We start from the raw sequence: 17,004 nt of genomic DNA on the forward strand, positions 1-17,004 counted from the left end.
TCAATGTAGTAGGCAATATGTGGGTATTTGGGCGGGTATGCGGGTAAGTAGGCAGGTAGACGGGTAATGGGTGGGTCATGCGGTTAATAGGCGGGTATAGCTCAAAATCCACCACCCACCCACCACCCACGGCGGGTACGACTTTTGTATCCATACCCGCCAAGCTTGTACCCAACTGGAGCGGGTGCGGTGCGGGACCTGCATTTTTATACCCACCTGCCATCCCTATGTCGTATCACAACTGAAGATATCACTTTTAACTTGTCAAACTTGAGAGATGAAAATAAGGTGAGGAGAACAAAACCTAGTCTTTTATATCTTGAATAAAAGCTACTTCATAATTCCATAAATTGATCTCGGGATTTTAACATTACAGCACAACTTGAAATTTTCATCTAGAAAAAATGGCAGTAAGGCATACAAAAAAGATCTCTAAGATAGCATCTCATGTAACTTAATCAAGGGGTGGTAAACCTTGGCTCAGAAACCTAACCTGAAGCTAATAACAAAACTACATGAAATACACAGGAGAGTTCAAAGAAATGGAGAGCTCTTCTGTTCTGTCTCCCTCACATATCTTTTTCAAGAATATCCCTCATCATCTGTATAAGAATGAGGCCTTCTGTTCTAATTGCGTCTTTATTTGGGTCTGGGCTGATGAAATACAATGTCGGAAGACCCCGTACCTGCAATGGATTTACCAGATAAAATTTCACCTTTACAGAGTGAACTTATATGCTATAGAACCACAGATTGAAGTGCAAAAGCGCATGCTTCATGAAATGTTATTGCATGATCTCTCAAAATGTATATCTATATAGATTACACTTGATTATTGATTATTTACTTGTTTTCAGACAACTAATAACAGTATGATAAGTTCACAACGTGTGTTATACCATGGCGCTCTTAACAGTCTTAACTCTTAACAACCTCATTGGATGACAGGATTCAAAGAAAAGCAAAGGGGAGGAGAATGATGGATCAATATCCCTTTCTTTGACTACAGATGGGTTGAAGGCAGGGGAGGATATTCATTGATGTTCAAAGGGACCCGGCCCCTGGTAATTTTTTTTTTTTTTTTTTTACCTATTAGATATTAAGAATTTATTTCCTTAATATAAATAAAAATGTTGTGTCACAATGGTTAGGTATAAGTTTTATTTTACTAGAAGATGAGGGTTTGAATCTAATTAAGAGCCTGATTTCCTTTTCTTTCTAATCAAAAAGCTAAATCCCTCTAAAGTTGGAAAGTTTTAGACTTTTGGAGGGGAAAACATAAATTATGGCTGCATTACCAAACTAATTGGTAATATGCTAATATCCAAAGTTCAAAGAATTAAATTTTCTGAAGGCTCGTTATTCAAGTGCTGAGATCAGCCATATGAGGCAATGAGCTTCTATTTTGATGAACAGATTAATCAGAAGTTATAGGGAACTCCTACTATGTAACCTGGGCTGAAAGTGTGTGGGGTAGATTGAGTATCCCTAAATGCAGGTCTGTAACATTGTTAGATATGGTCCAGAGCCTGCAGCCCAGACAGAAATTGGTAAAACTGAGACTTGAGAATGGGTGGCAGTACTGAATGCATGATCTATTGTTCTGTGGCGCAGCAGTTGAATCTCATCAAAAGCTTTCCTATAACGCATAAATAAAGCACGGAATGTCTGGAGGATATCAAGAGTTGGCTTAGAATAAGTGGCAAGCAAACAGTTTGGCCTGCCTTGATAAACCAGATCAGTAGAATAAGCAGGGCCTCAAAATTTCAGAAGGGGGTGTATCATGCACCTTGGTGCTATGGAAACTGTAGTCTACTTTGTGTGGAGAGACATTTTCTTGAAAATTAAAGGATAAGGACTGTAAAGGATACTCTGAAGGATAGGAGTTAATTTAAGTCTTTGTAAATGTGATAGAACTTCTTCTTCTTTTTTAAAGAGGCTTTACACCTTAGTGTTCTTTTCTTTCCTATGTAAGGGGTCTAATCTAGTTAGTTGGTCATACTTGGAAAGGCTAAGGCTTTGTTCTCGTCAGCTTAAATTTGCTGAACTTATATTTGTTGATAACATACTGATGAATGTAACTTATTGCTGAACTTTTGACTAGGCTCATTTTCTTGCTAAACTTGAATTGTTTTTGCTAAAGTTCCACTTATTTTTGCTGAACTCCATGTCTTTATTGAAACTTGTTTGAATAAGTTGAACAATACAAATTACTCTAATTAAAACTAAATTATTCTTGGTAAAGAATCAATGCAGAAATTTCAATCAGAATCATTGTGATTTGCGCAGCTTAGGGTGCAATATATGACAGATAACTAGGAATCAGGTGATTTGCGCAGCTTAGGATGCAATATATGACAGATAACTAGGCATCATGTGATTTTTCTAGCATTGGTTTGTTCACCTCTTTTCAGCTGTTGCTCCAACTATCCGATTAACCCAGCCTTATTCATACCAAACATGTATCCAACAGACTGACACCCTGATTAGAAATGGATACTTGACTATAATCCATGTAAACAGAAGGAGACCCAGAGAAGCTTGATAGATTCGTGTCTGATACTCGTAAACAGTTCAACAATTTCAAAGAGTTTGAGCAACATAGAATTTTTGTAATTGTTCATAACAATGCATATAATTCAGTCACACCAGGTCAAATGCATATGCACAATGACATCAACATTTACTTTGAGCCTCAATATCAAATTCATTCAACACAGCCATAATCTACGGTCTAATGGATAAGCTTGTGTTAAAGACTAAAAAGCACCAATGTAATGATATAATCTAGTACAATTACCTGCATGTCGCGAGCAAATTCATACTCGTCATCCGTGTCGACCTTTACAATCATTGCTTTACCTTCGTACTCAACAGCTAGCTGAAAACAAAGAAACACCAAACTTACATATAAATTAAAATTAACCATACATAAGTGTGAACTAATGACAAGTATTTCCACAATCAACCCTTTTCTCCCTAGTGAAAAACATAGAAGGTGCATTGTTCTACTGACAAATTGAACAACATATACAGCAAGAAAAAGGTGATACACCAAATTTATTTCTCACAGGACTAATTGATTAATCTTGAAATCATCAGAAACAAGCAAAAATAGCACAACATATAATGAATCTTAAGCAATCCATTAGAAAATCAATTAAGTTACTCAAATTAAAACCATCATATATAATCACAAACTAGTGTAGTGTTACCTAATTTGCTAATCACCCCTCCAACTACGAAATAAAACATACAAATTGGTATAGTGTAACACGTTTAGACAAATTAGGTAGCGAATTACGTTCACGTAACACTATAGGACTAGTATAACAAAATTAGGTAGCGAATTGCATTCATGTAACACTTCAGGACTAATGTAATATAATTAGGTAGCGAATTGCATTCATGTAAAAATTCAGGACTAATGTAATATAATTAGGTAGCGAATTGCATTCATGAACGATTCAGGACTAATGTAATATAATTAGGTAGCGAATTGCGTACACGTACCACAAAACCATGAAAATATGTAAACTAAAAGCACACAAAAACAATAACAATAAACAGAATCTCACCATTTCAAGCTCTTGAGCCATCAATATACAAGGGCCACACCATGTTGCATAAAAATCAATAATTAGGGGCACATCTCTTTCCCCTCTAACAAGCTCTTGAATCTCCTGAGCTGACAACTTTTTCTGCAATTCAATCCCAAAAAAGATTTCAAATTGAACAAAACACAAACATATTCAAACATTTAATGCAAATGGGTATTTTTCAAATGGGATGAAAATTATAAAAAAAAAATTGAAGAATTAATTCTTTTTAAAAAAAAGGGGGTTTGGAAAAATGAAATTACCACAAGATAATCTTCTCGAACATGTTTGCCAAAAGGGGGTTTACAGAGCAATTTTCGAGGGGGTAATAGTGTAGGAGTTGAAAGAGAAGAGGGTAAATTAAGGGAGTTTGGGAAGTTTAAGGTGGTTGTTGTTGTTGGTTTTAAGGAGGAATTAAGGTGAAATGGTGGAGAAAAGAGGAACAAATTTGAAGCAGCTGAGCTGATGCAACGAGGTACTGTCGGAATTTGCATAGCAATTGTCTTTGCAAGTTTGGAACTGATACTAAGTGAGAAGGGGAGTGGATAGCGTTTTATAAGTGCTGTTCTTGCGAAAGGAGAGTTTAACTTCCACCCTTACTTTAAGTACTACTGTACTGAAGACAGCAGTCTTCTTTTGCAACTCTGTTTTTTTTAAGTGTTATATTAGGACAGGTAAAAAAGTTTTTACCTGTTGTTGAATCTAGCTAGAACAATTTAGTACTCGACTATTATTATATATACAATCAATTGGTTATTTGATATACTCCATATTTTTCTTTAATTAAAACACGTTTATAAATATATCCATTCAAATTCCATGTCATAACTCTAAGAAACTTTTGTTATATCATTGTAACTACGCTCAAGCAAAAAACTAAACGAGCTAGGCTCAAAAAAAAAAAAAATGAGCAAAGCTTGAACAAGCAAAATTAAAGCTAGGTTGAGCTTGGCTCAAGCTCATGTGTTTCTTATCAAGCCTACCTCAAACATGCTAGTGCTCGACTCGATTCGGCTCATTTACATCCATAATTGTTGTTATTATGTTATCGAAATTGATTAATTTATTAGAAGTTTGTTGGATTAATGGTTGGAAATGCTAAAGGGGAGAGGATGAGAGGGTTAAAGGGAAAGATAATGATTAATGAGTAGCTCAAAAGTTATTAGTAAATAACATGTATAAATGAAACTACCTTAAGCGCATTTTTTTTAAATCCTAAAGAATGCCCCATGGAAAAACTTATTGAATGATTTAGAGTATAAATGACAAATATTCATATTTTTAATTAAATTGCTTAGGCTAAGGTGTTGCAATTCAATTAAACAAGCAAAAGAGTAATTTGTATCTCGGTTTAGAGAAATAATCCTCTGCCCGGTGGCGCGCCCGGCAGGGCGAGCCACCACCCTGTAGGGTGCGAAGAAAGATTAAACGATGTCACCCGCTTGACAAGACCACCGTTGCTCGACTCGCACCCAGATTTATCTGGGTTGATTGGTTTCTCTCGCCTGGTAGGGCGCAGGGTGTGGTTCTGACGTTTATCTTCGTTTTGTTTGGCTGTTTTTGCTCTTGATGTATATATTACATCTAGGATGCACGGACACTTCGTCCAACAGTCGTGTCCGTGTCCGACACCGACACTCGTTCGACACACGACGGACACACATAAAAATTGCATCCGGTTTTTTTAAATATATTTAGACACTTAGAGACGAATCGTATCCTACTATGATACGATCTGGTTTGCATTTTGATATGTCACCTCATCTTTTTAACTTTTTTAATTAGAAAGTTAAGGTAAAGTATGAGAGGAAAAGGTTAGAGTTAATACGAGCGCCTTCAAAACACATTTCATAGCACATTATTGTATGTGAATTAAGAGAATATTATTTAGCTACGATAAATGACTTGTTTTAAGGTTAATTATTTAGTGTTTTGTTGAATATGTTGTCAAAATCTTGTTTTTTTTATATATTATTTGTCTTGTTATTTGCCGTATCCGTGTCCCCTATTTTATGATTGCCGTTTTGTCGTGTCCGTATCGTACCCGTGTCCGTGTCCATATCGGTGCAACCTAGTATTACATATATGCTGAAGTTAAGGATTGAAGAGATCAGTTTCAATATCCTCTTGATGAAAACTATATTTGCAAATTATTGTTCATCATCCAAAATCACAAAATCTTATTTACATTGTATTGTAATCTATCCTACTTGTGATTATAATTAACCTTCGCTATATCTCCTGAGTAAATTTCTGTGATACCCGGTTGTAATATATAGCCGGAATTATACTTTTGGGAAAGTGATTCCGTTCACGTCTCGAAGTTTATTTTTGATTTTTCATTTCCATTTCTTCTTTGTGACCCTTATATGTTGAGGATTTTACTTGAATACAAGGTAACAAAGATGAAGTTGGAATTGAACAACAGTAAACCTTTGAGGCGTGAACGAGATCACTTTTCCAAAAGTAATATTTTGACCCTTAAACTACACAGTGAGTTTCAAAAAACTCACTTAGAAGATACGAAGAAACAATTATAATTATGTGTATAATTATGATTCAATGTAAACAAGTTTGTGTAATTTTGTAATGATGATAAATATATAAAATCTAATAAGCAAACTAAGAAAGTAAAAGAAAGTCAGGATTTTACTTGAATACAAGGGTAACAACGATAAAATTGGAATTGAACAACAATAAATCTTTTAGGCGTGAACAAGATCACTTTCCCAAAAGTAATATTTTGACCCTTAAATTACACACCGGATTACGCGAAACTCACTTAGAAGATACAACGAAGAAACAATCATATATGTAAACAAGTTTGTGTAATTTTGTAATGATGATAAATATATATAATATCAAATAAAGCAAACTAAGAAAATGAAAAGAAAGTCACGTCAAACTGTTTTTCATTTCTTGTATTTTTAAATATATATAGAGCAAAGCCAATTGTAACCAACCGTCACAATTAATTGAAGCAAAATGAATCGTGTCCGATCGGCTAGGCAACGCTTCAATTTCTTATCTTTGCTCGATCTAATCCTTTAACTCCCTTAATTAACTAACCAATGCTGATTAAGAAAATCAAATCATGATATATATCACCAATACTCTAAATATTTAACTAATGACAGAAGTTAATAAGAAGTTTTAGAAATAGAGGTAATATAATACGTAGTATCCACTATTTTGACAATCTTCCATACATGATCTTATCATATTTTTTTTTTTTTGACAACGGTCCAAAAAGGAAGCTAGCTCCCAATTGACACAAAACTACAAAGCGAAAGTTTAACTCTCTTAAGCAAGCTAATACAAGAACTAAAATGGGGATTGGGGGTACAGACGTCTTGAACTTCTTGACAATGCATATAAGAGGACTGAGGGGATCTATCGCCAGTCATAAGGTGTTCCAAACTTATTCCCTTGCGTTTCTTGATCATATAAAAATAAAAACTAGAGTACCTTTACCTTTCTTGTTCTTTGCCTTTGACCTGATTGGCCTTTCATACTTCCTCGACGCGGTAGAAAACGTGAAGGTATGTAGGGTGTGAAGGGAATGACTGTACCTGTTCAAGTTCAAAAATCATGGGGTCTTCCTCATTAGAACCTACGGATTCCACTTCAGCAATATCGGTGGTAGTTAAATATCTCGTAGGAACCTCATTCCCCTCCTCGATATTTGAACCCTCATTGCTGCTAGAAGCTAGGCCAGCATATATGATCATCTAACTTCTTAACGGCAGCGGTGTTGGGATTAGGAATTCCGACAATATGGTTGACCATGGTGGTGCTCAGAAATCGCTTAGCCTTTTTCTTTTGGCTCTTCTTGACGCGATCTCTCCTTTCCAGCCCCACCATCATAGTGGGCATGAACAAGGTTTCAGAAACTTTAGAGTCCTTAGCCTTGTGAGAATCAGGATGCCCATCTTGGGTGGTCTTTTCCTTCACTCGTACAGTCATCCATGAAGCAACAAAATATTTACAGTAACTCAAGGTTTTCCTTTGACTCAAGTTCGAGTAAGACAAATCTGAAATCTTAAGGGGCTGATCTCTTCTTAATCTGTTGATGAAAATATGGATTTTCCTTGATCCCTTGTCCTTATCATGCCTAGAATCCTGGTTGTTTGGGGAGCTGGTAGCCTCGTCGTCCCCTTTTTCCAAAGGAGGAGTTACAGTTATTATTAGGGTAAGGTTCTCTACCGCCATCTCACTAGTAGCATCCAAGTTGGGTAGCTCCGTAACATCACTCTGAGCATCACTACTAGACAACTTTTTAGATTCTAGGCTAATATCAGACTTGCTGATCTTCCCCTTTTTGTTGAAGATGTCATGTGGCATGTCAAAATCCTTAGTGTCGCCTCTCTTGCCCTTGAGCTTGCTACATTTACTTCTTAGACCCTCCACCTTCTCCATTTCACGGCGGATATCTTGGTTGTTAGGCTCTGCCTTTACTGCTTTCCTAAGGTCTTCAAAAGTCTCTTCAAGTTGGTAAAGCCTGATTTCGGCTCGTTAAATCCTTTCTGTAGAGGGCTTTAGTGTTGTTATCATCAAGCATAATGACTAGCGAGCAGAGCTCCTTAGTTTGTTCGTAATCCCGAACTTTTAAGGCGCAAACTGTGAGGTTTAACTCAGAAAGTGTTTGTTTAGAGGGATAGAAAGAGGAGGATAGAGATAAAAGGAAAGAGATTAAAATATTATCTTTTTTGTTTAGGGGGATAGGGATAACATAGGAGAGGGGGGATAGGGATAAAAATACAAGTTATCCCTCCAAAATAATAACTAGGGGGAGGTGGTATAAGGGTTGGGGACAAAACAAAGGAGGTAAAATACATTTTTACCTTAATGAAAGAAAGAATGAAGAAAGCGGAGATATTTGAGTAAGGGTAATTAAGTAACTTTCTTACTTATCCCAATATAATTCCAAATTCGTACCAAATAAAACCTCTTTTATTATCCTTATCCCACCTATAATCCTCAAAGCTTATCCCACCCTTTTATCCTCTTTATCCCTATCCCTCGTACCAAACACCCCATCAAGGGATATGACAAGATTCCTTAGAAAAACACAACCATCTTCATCTCTTGGCAATACAAAACACTGGAGTTTCAGTCCTCTATCATACTTAGCCCCAGCAAGAACGACTTCACCTTTCTGAAATGAACATTACCCTCCTCTTTCAAAAACTTTGCTTGATTGAGGATAATCTGGGGGCAATTATTCCTGGCAAAGTTGACAATGCTTTCATCATAGTCATCGTTCAAGTGAATACGCATAAGGGCATTAAGTAAATTCCTGCAGTCCATATCGAAACTTCTAAAAACAAAAGTGGAATTGACTAACAAAACATGAAGAAATACGTACAAACATTACCAAGGAAAAACACAACCCCTCAAATGGCTCAAAAACCCTCAAAGGGCATAGCACAGTTGACAGTACAACAAGAGTCAAAAGTTCAAATTAGTAGGCGGCTAGAAAGGGATCAAACAACCAAAACACCGTCGCCGAACCAAACACTAAACGGAGCCACAAAAGGTGAGAAGGATGAGAAATCGGTCAAGCGATGAATGGAGCACCACCACTACAACAAATAGAGAACTGTCGAGAAAAGGGGGCGGGCGGCGACGACACCCACGCGAAGGAATCCGTTAGATTATCACGGCAGATGGCCGATTATCGGATAGCCATGATACTTTATTGACATTAGTGTTTGCCGACTGGGTTGGAGTCTTGACAGGGGGGCGATCGAGGAGCAATCCAACTCACTCTACTCGTCGGCGGCCCAACGATATACTGCTTGAAGGGAAAACTAGTTTTAATTAAAACTATGGGTTGGTTTAATGGTTTTCACGGTTTGGGGTTTTCAAGAAGGAATGAACCGCGTTCCAAAATTTTAACGATATCCAATGACAAACAATTGCTTCATACATATCTTCAGTTCATCAAAGGAAATAGAGAGTCTTTGACAATGGAGTCACTAGTAGAAAAAAAGAAATAGGCAACCCCCCTATGGCAACGGTTCTCTTAAGTGAGCGCCATTTAAAATATCAGAGTTGGCAACGGTTAACCGTTGCCAATTTTTTTTTAAAAAAAAAAAAATATTGATTAACATTGGCAACGGTTAACCGTTGCCAACTGCGTTTTTTTTAAAAAAATAAAAATAAATAAAAGGTTCATGAATGGCAATGGTTAACCATTGCTAATTTTAAAAAAAAATTGCGGGTTTTGTTTCCAGTTGTCACTGTTCATCAACGTCTTCAATTCATTCATTCAATTGCAAAAAAAAAAAAAAGGTTCTGCGTTTTCAATTCCCTCCTTCTGCGTTTTCCCTCCTCCTTCCTCATTCAACTTGCTCCCCTCTTTCTCCATTGAAGTGGCCTGGTGCGAGGTACGAACCTCCATTGAAGAGCTAGCTGTGCGAACTTGCTCCCCTCCTTCTGCGTTTTCCCTCCTCCTTCCTCATTCCTTCAATTCTTGGTGTCTTCAACTCCCACGCAATCCCTCTTCTCTTCTCCCTCCATCTCCATTGAAGGGTTGTGCGAGCTTTCTCACCTCCATTGAAGGGTTGTGTGAGCTTTCTCACCTCCATTGAAGCAGCTTCAAGGTAAGTAGCTAGCAAATTAGGTTTTTGTGTGTATTTTATTTGGGTTTCTTGTTTTTTGAATTACTATGCTGATTTGAGCTTGTGATATTCAATAATGTTTTGGGTTATTCTTTGTTGGCTTTTGCATAGATTGTTACCACCAAGGTTGAATTTACAATTAATTAAGTTCAAGTAAGTTTAGGTTAGTTTAGATAACTGAAGAATTATAGGTTAGTTTAGATAAGTGAAGAATTATAGTTTAGTTTAGGCTAATTTACAATTAATTATAGTCCCTTATTAGTTCAATTAATGGATGTATACATACTTACTAACTTTTAATGTGTTTTTTGTCTTTGCGTTTTTATAGGTTCATATGTGAATTAAAGTTCAAGCTAGTTAAGTTTGAAGACTACACATTAATTAAGCTCAAGTGGGAAGTTAGAAAGAATACATCCATTGTGTTGGTATGAATTATAAACTTCTCTAAGCTATAAATATTTCTTTCTCTCTATTATTGTTTTAATAAAAGTTTTTTCATGCTAGATATTAGATTTGTGTATTATATAATGACAAACTAAATACAACAATAAATATATGAAATGTTTGCATTGCATCATCATATGCCTAGATACCCGTTCAAGGCTTTTTCATTAGGAGAAAGTCTTGAATAGTCCCCGGTTGGGACTGTTCTTGAACGTTTACTCTCACTTAGGCGATGAATGTATGTCTCTTTTTCGATTTTAAGGAACATCTTGGCTTACCATTTCCTCGATCACCATGTTCTCTGGGTACATATGTGGGTAAGTAATTACCTACGTCGTGTACTTGGAGAATTGGGGGGAAATGCTGTCGGATTTTCCTTAAAATTGGAAAGTTGACATACATTCACTAGTGAGAGTAAACGTTCAAGGATGGGTTAGGTTGGAGTGATAAGGACCCTTTGGAAGCATATATTCATTTGTGTATGTATATGAAAGTTATATGCATGGTGTGTGTTTGAATTTGATTTATATATATAGTAGATGTAGCAATTATACATTATCATTCGTAATATGTTGCCATGTTTAGAGACAATTTACTTAATGGAGAAGGATCGTGGATGGATGTATGGTAGATGTGATACATTGGAATTCTTTAATGGGGTTCAAGAGTTTTGCGAGACGGCTTCATCTTATCAGCGCAGAATGGGTTTCGAGTGCCTCTATTGTCCTTGTGTTGATTGTAATAATGTGAAGGTGGTCAATAGTGTTGATATCATTAGAGATCATGTAATTTGTCGTGGGTTTAGGGTTAAATATCATGTGTGGATTTGGCATGGTGAAGAAGGAGAGTACAGTGGGGATGTTATTGGGTATGATGTGCATGATGATAGAAGCAATGATATCCGTGTGGACGAGGAATACAAGAATGATGAACATATTGATGATGATGGTGCTGAGGAGGGATTTGAGGATGATCATGTGGATGAGGTTGAGGATGAAGGTGTGGATGAGATGATGCGTGGTTTTGAAGGTGACGTGTTTGAGTCATTATCGGAGGCTTCTAAAAAGCCTTTGTATCCTGGGTGCAAAAAATACTCCAAACTATCAGCCGTGCTTACTCTTTTTAACATTAAGTCGAAGCATGGGTGGACGGACAGTAGTTTTACTTCCTTGTTGAGCGTGTTAAGTGAGATGTTGCCCGATGGGAATGAAATTCCTAAGTCTTACTATTACGCTAAGAAGCTCATGTGTCCATTTGGTTTGGAGTATAAGAAGATACATGCATGTCCTAATGATTGTATTCTTTACCGAAATGAATATGAACAATTGGAGGAGTGTCCAAGATGCAAGAAGTCGCGCTACAAGCGCAAGAGTTGCAATGATGGTACGAAGGGACCTCCTGCTAAGGTGTTGTGGTATCTTCCCATAATTCCAAGGTTTAAGCGTCTGTTCTCTTTACCAAAAGACGCTAAAAACTTGAGGTGACATGCAGAGGGAAGAAAGAAAAACAGAATGCTGAAGCACCCAGCCGACTCCCCGCAATGGAAGAACCTTGATATGAAGTTTGGGGAATTTGGTGATGAAGTCAGAAATTTAAGGCTTGGTTTGTGCACGGACGGGATGAATCCATTTGGCACTCTTAGTACCCAGCATAGCACATGGCCGGTACTTTTAGTGATCTACAATTTGCCTCCTTGGCTGTGCATGAAACGGAAATATGTAATGCTTTCACTCTTGATATCGGGGCCAAGACAACCTGGAAACGACATAGATGTGTATCTTGCGCCATTGGTTGATGATTTGAGAAAGATGTGGGACGAAGGGGTTTCCGTGTTTGATGCTCATAAGAACGAGATGTTCACATTGCGTGCAGCTCTTATATGGACCGTTAATGATTTTCCTGCATATGGCAACTTGTCTGGGTATAAGAATAAAGGGAAAACGGCATGTCCAACTTGTATTGATGATACGCCAAGCAGACGCCTTGATCATTCTTTCAAACAGGTGTATTTGAGGACAAGAAGGCTGCTCAGGCGCGATCACCCGTACCATCGGCAGAAAAAGGCTTTCGATGGGACGGTGAAAGAGGGGACTTCTCCTAGGCCACTGACTGGTGAGGAGGTTTACGCTCGGGTTAAGGGTGTACAAACAGTATTTGGGAAATCTGAAAAAGCGGCGGAATCAGTTGCTCTCTTTAAAAAAGAATCAATCTTTTGGTTGCTCCTGTACTGGAAAGAACTTGACGTTAGGCACTGTCTTGATGTAATGCATATAGAGAAGAATGTGTGTGACGCTCTTGTGGGAACGCTGATGAATATCAAAACAAGACAAAGGACGGAAAGGGTGCACGTTTAGATTTGGAAAAGATGGGGGTGCGTCCAGAATTGTGGGTTCAGCTAAGGGTTAGTAAGGGAAAGGAACAGGAAAAGGAAAAAGAAATGGGTACAAAAAAGGGAAAGGGGAAGAGAAAGGGAAAGGGAAAGGCCGCGGATGCGTCAAAGAAGAAAAATGAGGGAAATGCCAAAGAGGGGAAGACCTATTTACCTCCGGCTTGCTACACATTGTCAAGGGTAGAAAAACGGAGGTTTTGTGAATGTCTGTATGGCATTAAGGTTCCATCAGGGTACGCATCTAACATGAAAAGATTTGTATCCTTAAATGGAGAATTGAAGCTGACAAGTATGAAATCCCATGATTGTCATGTTCTGATGCAAGTTTTTCTACCAATTGCAATACGTGGTATTTTGCCAAAGCACGTGAGGGAAGCTATTACAAGCCTCTGTTCGTTTTTCAATACAATATGTAGCAAAGTGCTTGATCCTTGTACCCTTGATGCTTTACAGGCGGATGTGGTTGTGACTTTGTGCAAATTTGAGATGTACTTCCCGCCCTCGTTTTTCGACATAATGGTGCATTTGATTCTTCATTTGGTGCGTGAGATTAAGTTGTGCGGTCCAGTGTTCTTGAGGTGGTGCTATCCTTTTGAAAGACACATGGGTACATTGCAAGATAAAGTTAGGAATCGGGCTCACCCGGAAGGAAGTATGATTCAAGGGACCATGGCCGAGGAGATTGGTAATTTTGTGGCTGACTATGTAGCCGTTGCTGAACCTATTGGTATTCCTACTTCTCGACATGAAGGTAGACTTGATGGTCATGGCACAATCGGGTCGAAACGAATGTCACCTGATCGAGAGAAGTTCTTACAAGCACACCTTTATGTGTTGCACCATGTTGCAGATGTTCACCCATATTTAGACGAGCACATGGCTAGTTTGCGTGATGAGTTTCCGTCGAAAGGTGAAAGGGCACTGATGCAGTTGCACAATAAGAAGTTTGTGAGTTGGTTTCGTGATCGAGTGATGGGTGGAATGGATGAGAGTGTCACAGCTACAGTAAGGTGGCTTGCTTATGGTCCTAGGGATGATGTTCGCTCATTTGAGGGATATGACATAAATGGGTACACATTTTGGACGGAGCGTCAAGATTTGAAATCGTCCTCGACCCAAAACAGTGGTGTAACGGTTGTGGCATCGTCAAGGGAGTTTGCAAGTGCTAAGGATAAATCACCCGTTGATGCAGAGTTGTCATACTATGGTCGAATTCAAGAAATATGGGAGCTTGATTATTGTGACTTCACGATTGCTCTTTTCCGGTGTAAGTGGGTTGATAATATCAGGCGTAACGTCAAATTTGATGACTTTACACTTGTAGATCTTGGCAACCTGAATGATAGTGCGGAACCATTCATCCTTGCATCTCAAGCTAAGCAGGTGTTTTACGTATCTGACCCTGCCGACTCAAAATGGTCTATTGTGCTAGCCGGCAAAAGAAGAATCCTTGGCGTTGGAGATGTCGAGGATGAGGAAGAATATGATGCCTTTGATGACTCGGCACCTTTCACTGTTCCTAGACCTGCTGTGCCAAGTGAGATAGACGACCAAGCCAATTACATGAGATCAGACCACGATGAAGGAATATTAGATTGAGGTACTGTATATTTTCTGTTAGTTTGAATTGCAGGCGTAGAAAGAATTAAAAAATCACATTTTAGGTGAAAATGAATGAAATTGTTGAATTACTTGCCCATTTTTCTTATATTCTTTTAAATGACATAAAGTAACTTGCTTCACCATTTTCTATGTTTATTTGTATTATAATTTAGCAATTTATTTGTGATTATAAGTTTACCTTACAATTCAGCAGCTAATAACGTGTTATGTTTGTAATGACAGGTTTTAACATCTAATGGCGGACGATCGATTCCGTGTTCGAGTTGAGGATGTTGAATCTAACTCAGATGATTCATCTAATGATGGGGACCAGCCGTATGATGTGAACAAGGAAACTGATTTGGGTGAGCCAGAAGATCAGGTGCAAGATGTATTGGAGAGAATGATAGATGACTTTGAAATTGCAGCTGAGCAAGCGCCTCCAATCGATAATGACATGATGGAGCCGTTTCGTGAGGATCAAAGTGGAGGGGGGGTGCAGGCACCAGCCAAGAAAAAGCAGAGGGGTCCGACGACAACTTTCAAGAAACCTGTCGGTCCTATGGTCTTGGAGTATGACAGGGTAGGGCAACCCTCAGGTAAATGGCGTCGTCAGTATGCTGGTCAAGTTGGGATTTGTGCGCGCAAAATCCCCATTACGCTTCGTAGAGCGACGTACCTACAGGCTTGATTGACACGTTTTGGAATGATACCAGGGTAAGTTTGATTTGATGTGATTATTTATAAACAATTTCAATTTATTGTTATGTTATTGGAAAACAAATAATGTTTGTTATATGTGCTTGCAGAGTCTATTTAACATTCCAAATGAGTACGCCAAGCGAAGGGTGTTTGAATCCTTACTTGCGGCAAGATTCAGAAGCTTCAAGTGTAACTTAGTTCGTCGGTTTATCACAAAGAAACTTGTGAGGAAACCAAAGAACAAGAAAGGAGGTGGCAGTGATGATGATGTCAACGATGAAGAGAAACTCCCTTGGAAAATATGGCCTAGCATATCGAAGGATGATTGGGAGGCTTTCGTTCATCAAAAATGTAAAAAAGAAGAAATTGTAAGTTTAAAGAACTCTGATGAAAATTGTGTTGTAATTTATCGTCTTTTTTATTAGTAATGAAACTAACATATATATCTTTTTATGTAGGAAATGAGGGAGCAGAATTCCAGGAATGCGTTGCAAAAGCAATACCACCATCATATGGGAGCAATGACGTATGATGAATGGAGGGATACGTGGGTGAGTGAAGGAGTATACCCCACTGCGCTTCTAGGGTCCTCCACAGCGCCGTCTGACTCCACGACCAGTACTTTGGTGAGTCGTGCTGGGGATTTCTTTTGCTCTATGCATTCGCGGGACAAGAAGACCGGAAAATGGTCCATCAAGGCTCCGGAAACCAAATAAATGACAGATAAGCTAGTAAGCAACTATGAACCAGTGAACTACTTTATTCATTTGCATGTATATCACTTTATATAAACACTTACTTTATGTTGCCATTTTGTTTTTGCTACAGCTTGAGTACACCGGAGAGCTTGTTGAAGGCAAGCTCGTCCCGACGGTAGAGAAGGATCCCTTCACCTTGGCTATGGGAAAACCCTACCATCCGGGACGGGTATTATATGCTGGGGGGAGCTTGCTAGGATGGGAGAAGGTAATGGGTCCCGAATATACCAAATCTGGAAGATCCGGAGCAAGTGTGAACTCGCCACAGAACTTCGATGCCACAGTGGCATCAATTAAAGAACAAGTGCGCAATGAGATGCGCGAAGAGTTCAATGCATGGGCGAAGCAAATGAATTTGCCGACCTTGCCTTTTTCCTCGACAACACCGGCCGACTCAAGTAGCCACCCACGAAGAGAAGGAGAACAGGAGATAAATGCACGCGAGGAGGTACGTGATTAGAATTCAACTCTATAAGTTTTGATATGTTGAGTTACGTGGGTACGGTTCTAATTAATGTTTCACTATCAATACACTATTGCAGATTGGTACTCCTTCACATGCGAACTCAAGGGGGCTTGATACTCTGACACCTCATGACTTTCCTATTCTACAGGTGATTTTTTACTTACTTGTTTGGATAATGATATTGGTTTTTGGATTGTGTTGTGAAATGGTTAAGTTGGCTGTGAAATGGTGTTTCTTCGCTGTGTTGTGTTGTTTGTGTTGCTTTAATTTGTTGATGTGATGTGTTGTTGTTGTCTGCTTCTCCTTCTCCTCATTCTCCTCCTCCTTCTCCTTCTCCTCCTCCTCTCTTTCTCCTTCTCCTTCTCCTTCTCCTCCTTCTCCTCCTTCTCTTTCTTCTCCTTCTCCTCCTCCTCCTCCT

At 38.5% G+C, this 17,004-nt stretch overlaps 3 protein-coding genes across 3 annotated transcripts; 2 read left to right on the forward strand and 1 right to left on the reverse strand.

Annotated features, from left to right (window-relative positions):
- Nucleotides 1–289: 289 nt before the first annotated feature.
- LOC110738408 (thioredoxin-like protein CITRX, chloroplastic) lies at nucleotides 290–4,241 on the reverse strand. The gene is made up of 4 exons (XM_021918798.1): nucleotides 3,863–4,241; nucleotides 3,579–3,701; nucleotides 2,801–2,881; nucleotides 290–686 (listed from the first exon to the last, which is right to left on the reverse strand). Exons 1-4 carry the CDS (start codon nucleotides 4,091–4,093, stop codon nucleotides 570–572), a joined length of 552 nt encoding a protein of 183 aa, XP_021774490.1. The 5' UTR covers nucleotides 4,094–4,241; the 3' UTR covers nucleotides 290–569.
- Nucleotides 4,242–14,859: 10,618 nt separating this feature from the next.
- Nucleotides 14,860–15,507, forward strand: LOC110738286. The gene is made up of 2 exons (XM_021918656.1): nucleotides 14,860–15,377; nucleotides 15,470–15,507. Exon 1 carries the CDS (start codon nucleotides 14,917–14,919, stop codon nucleotides 15,349–15,351), a length of 435 nt encoding a protein of 144 aa, XP_021774348.1. The 5' UTR covers nucleotides 14,860–14,916; the 3' UTR covers nucleotides 15,352–15,377; nucleotides 15,470–15,507.
- A 44-nt stretch (nucleotides 15,508–15,551) lies between these two features.
- LOC110738287 lies at nucleotides 15,552–16,866 on the forward strand. The gene is made up of 4 exons (XM_021918657.1): nucleotides 15,552–15,730; nucleotides 15,821–16,093; nucleotides 16,191–16,568; nucleotides 16,663–16,866. Exons 2-4 carry the CDS (start codon nucleotides 16,079–16,081, stop codon nucleotides 16,864–16,866), a joined length of 597 nt encoding a protein of 198 aa, XP_021774349.1. The 5' UTR covers nucleotides 15,552–15,730; nucleotides 15,821–16,078.
- Nucleotides 16,867–17,004: the final 138 nt, after the last annotated feature.

The sequence above is a fragment of the Chenopodium quinoa genome, unplaced genomic scaffold, assembly GCF_001683475.1.
Source record: "Chenopodium quinoa cultivar QQ74 unplaced genomic scaffold, ASM168347v1, whole genome shotgun sequence".
In the NCBI taxonomy this organism is placed as follows: Eukaryota; Viridiplantae; Streptophyta; class Magnoliopsida; order Caryophyllales; family Amaranthaceae; genus Chenopodium; species Chenopodium quinoa.

Coding starts and splice junctions, on each gene's coding strand:
- LOC110738408 (XM_021918798.1), bottom strand. CDS start 4,093: ATGCAAATTCCGACAGTACCTCGTTGCATCAGCTCAGCTGCTTCAAAT. Junction 2,882..3,578: donor TGGCTCAAGAGCTTGAAATG/GTGAGATTCTGT, acceptor CTTTGTTTTCAG/CTAGCTGTTGAGTACGAAGG. Junction 687..2,800: donor AATTTGCTCGCGACATGCAG/GTAATTGTACTA, acceptor AATCCATTGCAG/GTACGGGGTCTTCCGACATT.
- LOC110738286 (XM_021918656.1), top strand. CDS start 14,917: ATGGCGGACGATCGATTCCGTGTTCGAGTTGAGGATGTTGAATCTAAC.
- LOC110738287 (XM_021918657.1), top strand. Junction 16,569..16,662: donor AGATAAATGCACGCGAGGAG/GTACGTGATTAG, acceptor ACACTATTGCAG/ATTGGTACTCCTTCACATGC.